This window comes from Coenobita brevimanus, chromosome 9 (assembly GCF_032717465.1).
Source record: "Coenobita brevimanus isolate Jiangsu-jjx chromosome 9, ASM3271746v2, whole genome shotgun sequence".
In the NCBI taxonomy this organism is placed as follows: domain Eukaryota; kingdom Metazoa; phylum Arthropoda; class Malacostraca; order Decapoda; family Coenobitidae; genus Coenobita; species Coenobita brevimanus.
The window spans coordinates 6326960-6332746 of NC_136962.1; the positions used below are offsets into that span (position 1 = coordinate 6326960).

At 40.9% G+C, this 5787-nt stretch overlaps 1 protein-coding gene across 1 annotated transcript in view; it reads left to right on the forward strand.

Moving 5' to 3' along the window:
* The first annotated feature begins 5579 nt into the window (after positions 1 to 5579).
* Positions 5580 to 5787, forward strand: part of LOC145410019 (carboxypeptidase A4-like) — a 59959-nt gene continuing 59751 nt past the window's right edge. The window contains exon 1 of the mRNA XM_080280242.1: positions 5580 to 5620. Coding sequence (XP_080136368.1) covers positions 5580 to 5620 — 41 coding nt within the window. The remainder of the gene's footprint in view (positions 5621 to 5787) is intronic.

Below are 5787 nucleotides of genomic sequence, written 5' to 3' on the forward strand. Positions count from 1 at the left end.
CATGAACTAAATCGATCCAGATGCTGGACAATGATTCAATTATTCTCTCTCTCTCTCTCTCTCTCTCTCTCTCTCTCTCTCTCTCTCTCTCCTTTTGCAATTATTAAAAAGACAATAATTCTGATAAGGAACCACTGTTTTAGGGATGATTTGACTAGTAACCAAGGAGATTCAGAGATGGACAACTACAATGCGTTCACTCTAGCCTGGCAAAGATCCCTAACCCTTTTTGGCTCAGTTGATGGCCAGGTGTAGTCAGACTGGAGAAGTATTTGACTAGTAACCAAGGAGACTCATACACTAATTTGTCATAGCTTTTTATATTTTGCTTCTGTGGGGTTTAATTCACACACACACACACACACACACACACACACACACACACACACACACACACACAAATGAGTCAGGGGTTCACAAGCAGTACTGAGGTAAGGATGGTTTTATACTGGCTAATCCCACGCACTCCTTCCTGCCTCTCCTCACCCTGCCTCTCTTCTCTCCTAAACCCCTTCTGCCCTGTCTCTCCCGTTTCCCCTGTATAGGACTGGTCGTGTCACGTGTAAGGGCACGGGGGTGTGGAACCTTCCCGAGCCTGGGGAGTTTCCGATCAGGCGTCATTGTGCTGTGGGTGAAATTCCTTAACTGAGAATGTGCATCGCTGTTTCCTCTAGCCCTCTCGCCTAGGCACGACTTTCATCTAACTTCTATATTATATACACACGTTACTAGCTATTATGCAGTGTGTTATATTTTGGTGCCCTTACACACACACACACACACACACAAAAAAAAACAATGCTTTCTCTCCCCAACAGACACCAGCTTTGGCGAATCCAAAGGGCAGGGCTCAATATCTCGTCTCTCGGGACAGAAGTGGATTTGTGGGGTGGAGGGGATGAGTGGGTGGATGCCAGAGTCCCACCCAACTACACCAACACGCTCGCCCAAACACTCAACCAGCAAGGAGTGAATTATACTGTGATGATGTCGGATATTCAAAGGTGAGAGAGAGTTACATAGAGTTACATAGATACACAGACCATACGGTCCCTACGAGGCGGTCCGGCCTTAACACTAATACAGTGCTATAATAATTATTGTAGCAGAAGAAAAGGATAGCACAGCAGAAGGCTCTCTCCCCCACCCTCCAGACCCTCCGGCATTTGCCGTACAGGAAACAAGAGAGGAAGTAATACCTTGCAGGAAAGAAAAACCTGAAGGAATTTTATAGGATCGGCAGAAAGGAAAATAATATGAAAATGGAAAATTTAGGTATACAGTCACATACTTCCCCTATGCATGGACTTTTTTTTACTGACTTTTTTTTCATATAAAACAGATGAATACAATATTTATTATATTTGCCCAAAATATTGTCTGTGTTGATTACTAGTTTAGGTGTATTGTGTTTAAAAGACAGATGAATGTAGACGCGAATATGCAATAACTGCTCCATCCTAACTAAACGATACCAATGGCGTCGAGATACATGTCCAGTCTCTTTTTAAATATTTTTTGGTACCACTCTCAGGGCCGTTTTCACAGTCGTCCCCAATGCAGTCCCCAACAGCCTACTCGCCTCTGAACGCACGTTTTCGTTTTCATAGTCGCCCCCAAGCAGCCTTCCGAGGCCTCTGATGGGGACGGCATTCGGGACGGCCCGAACAAATTACTGGAACATTCTTGGGGGACCCGCAGCCTCCCCAACAGTCGGTCCCGAAAGTAAAAAAGTAAAAGAATAATTACATGTAACATATTTTCATTAAGATTTCAATATTATATACCCAATGTAATATTTCTGGGGTAAAAAACACACTCGGTATTGAAAAAATATATATGTTTGTGTATTTTTATGAGACTTTCTACTATGTATCCGAATACTAGCCTTTCGCAGACTGGTGGAGCCTCCACAACAATCGGACCCGAAAGAAATACGAGAATCGTTGTCTGATGCATATTTTCATGAAAATTCTAATATCTGATGCCCGATGTAAAAATTGATGTAGCTAACACCTCACTTAGAAAAGAAAATGTTCATGTATTAATACTATATCCATTAATAAACCACACCATCACTCATTAGACGTTATACATGTTACTTCATGGTTATTTTTACTTAAGCCTTTTTTTGCAATACATAGCATTCATCAGGGAGTCAGCTTACTTCCGATTTCAAGTAGAAGCGTTGTGAGGTTGCTGTTAGTTAGCTCTTCATTCCGATGACGTTTCCTATTCGTTATTTTTGCTGCATTCTTACGAATATCTTCAATCCTGAATATATTAGTAAGAACTGTGTGAAGTGGATTTTCCAGCCATGTTATTCATCACATTCATTACATTCCAATTTCTAAATATTCTCTACATATGGAAAGTGTTTTCGCCACCCAGAACTACCAACCCTACCGCATCAACACGGGCAAACGTCCCCCCGTTAGTAAGCTCCCGACAGCCATTCAGAGCGACTGTGAAATCCAAAGGTGCTTTTGGTTCGGGCCCGGCACACGTTCGGGCCCAAAAGGTTAGGGACGACTGTGAAAACGGCCCTCAATCTCATTCCCAGGGAGTTTATTCCAACAGAGTAAGTGAAGAAGTTTTTGGTTGTATCAAGATTAGCCCTCCTTGCTTGCAACTTCATACCATTTCCTCGAGTTACAGTCTCGGCAATTACTGTGAATAGCTTGCCTGAATCAATGTTACTCAAGCCTTTCAGAATCTTAAAACATTCAATCAGCTGTCCCCTGAGTCTCCGTTTTCTAAGAGAGAATAAGTTTAATTCCCTGAGCCTCTCAAGATATGGTTTGTTCCTCAGGGACGGGATTAACTTGGTAGCCCTACGCTGGACAGCTTCCAGTATTTCTATATCTTTAACTAGGTGAGGCGCCCAAAATTGCACTGCAAACTTTAAGTGTGGCCTGTCTATGCTTTTGTATACTGGGATTACAATATCTTTGCTTTTATATGTAAAATGTCTTTTGATGAAGCCTAGGGCCCTGTTGGCTTTATTGGCAGCAGAGATACATTGAATTGAACATTTTAGGTTGTTTGAAATTAGTATGCCTAGATCCTTAACTAGTGAGGACTTGCTAATGATTTGGCCCTTCATTTCGTAATCATACCTTTTGTTTTTCTTCCCACTTTGCAGTACCTGACATTTACTTACACTGAAGGGCATTTGCCATTTTTCTGACCAGCTGACAATTTTGTTAAGGTCATTTTGAAGGCTAATTCTGTCTTCTTCAGTTAACATAGTGTTGCCGATTTTTGTATCGTCCGCAGATTTAGAAATGAAGTTGTTTAGGCCCACATCGATATCGTTAATATATGTAATAAAATAGGACGGGTCCCAACACCAATCCCTGAGGAGCACCACTGGTCACTGGAGCCGAGTCTGACTCCATTCCATTTATAATGACTCGTTACTTTCTCTCACTTAACCAGCAATGTATCCACCTATGAATATTTCCGTCAGTTCCAAGTGATCTTACTTTTGTCATTAGTTTATCATGTGGCACTTTGTCAAAGGCTTTCTGGAAGTCTAAGTAGATTATATCAAGTGACCTGGTACACACAACAAAAAAACTATCGTTACACCTTCTGCGCGATATAAAATGACACACGAATGAAGGTTTTTGATAACAGCCTCCTCCATTGGTATCCCTGCGTGTGTTTGTTGCATATTTATTATAAGCTATATCCATTGCTTCTCCCATGCATATTTCTACCTCGTCCTATTTGGCAACTCACCCACTGTCAGGCTTACCAACCCTAGCGAGACAGCCAGGTTGTTCAGTATGAAACACATCGGACCCCCCTGTAACGATAGTTTTTTTGCTGTGTGTACAATCATTCATTTTAAAGTGTTTCGTAAAACTCAATTAAATTTGTCACGCATGATCTCCGCGTTCTAAAGCCATGCTGGCTGTTCCTAATTACGTTATTAGTTTCTAGGAACTCAACTATCCTACCTCTAATTAATGATTCGAGGATCTTTCCCAAGACAGAGGTTAGGCTAATTGGTCTATAATTACCTGGTTGATCTCTACTGCCCTTTTTATATATAGGAGTCACGTTAACCTTTCCTTGTTGTAGGGACTTGTTAAAGATACATGTTAGAGGACTGCATATTACATCCACCACATTGTTCAGTATTTTAGGGTAGAAACTGTCTGGGCCGGGAGTCTTATTACTGTTCATTTTATTAAGTTTATCTCTCACGTCATTACTGCTAATATGCATAATAGTTACTGCGTTTTGGACTGATATTTGATGCTCTTCGATGGTGTCATTGGCGTCTACTGTGAAAACTGAACTGAAAAGCTTATTTAAAGGAGAGAGAGAGAGAGAGAGAGAGAGAGAGAGAGAGAGAGAGAGAGAGAGAGAGAGAGAGAGAGAGAGAGAGAGAGAACCGAATCTTGCTAAATGTTTGACGAAAAAGAAGAGAGAATGAGTAAGTGAAAGAGCGAGGCAGCGTGAGAGTTGAGAGAGTGAGACAGGAAGAGAAGGAGGGAGAAAATTAGAGAAAATATCTTACTCTTACTAAACACTGTGAGAGAGAGAGAGAGAGAGAGAGAGAGAGAGAGAGAGAGAGAGAGAGAGAGAGAAAATATATTAGTGACAACATAATTCTCTCTCTTTATATCTCTATCTATTTGTCTGTGTGTATATTTATATTTATCTATCTGTCTGTCTGTCTTTATATTTGTATATCTATCTATCTATCTATCTATCTATCTGTCTGTCTGTGTTTATAACTATGTGTATGTATGTATGTACTTGGTATGTGTGTATGCATGTATCTATTTGGGGGGAGGCGGTGGCCCAATCGGTAGAGAGTTGGCCTGCAGTCCTACCGGACCCAGGTTCAAATCCCCGCTGGGGCAGGGAACAGTTTAAGGATTTGAATTTCATAAATGCAGACTTTACTGATCTACCAGAAGACCCGCCGACATGTCGTAAAAATACCCCCGCTAATACCAATACACCAGTCCTGTATGAGACAGTCCTAGCATGTATTCAATATGGACGGTGGGTGTTAGTGCCATAAAAATACCCCCGCTAATACCAATACACCAGTCCTGTATGAGACAGTCCTAGCATGTATTCAATATGGACGGTGGGTGTTAGCGCCGAAGTGGTGACATGTACTGTAGAGGTGCACGGTATGTAGGAGGGCTACTGGGCCTTGAAAGCAGGCTGTGAAGCCTATGCCCAGAGTCGGTCACATAATATAAATATATATATATATATATATATATATATATATATATATATATATATATATATATATATATATATATATATATATATATATATATATATATGTCTGTTTATCTATTTATCTATCTACAATCTTACCGAACGTTAAATTATACATAACAACTCTCTCTCTCTCTCTCTCTCTTCTTTGCTATCCTTATCTCATTCTAGTAGTTCAGTTACTCTTCTAGCAGCTGCCTAGCATGGGCCAACCGGCCTACTGCAGTTATCCTATGTTCTTATGTTCTTATGTTCTCTCTCTCTCAGCGTGATAGAGGTAGAGAGAGAGGCCGTGACGTCACTGCCTAAGCGAAGACCCGATGGAAGGATTGAAACAGGAACGTATCACCAGTGGGAGGACGTGAGTAGATAGACAGATAGATAGATAGATAGACAGATAGATAGATAGACAGATGGACAGATAAATATATAGAGGTAGAGGATTGATGAATGGATGGATAGATCGATCGATAGATAAAAAGATGGACAGATAGATAGATAACGAGATAGATATATGGACAGATAAAT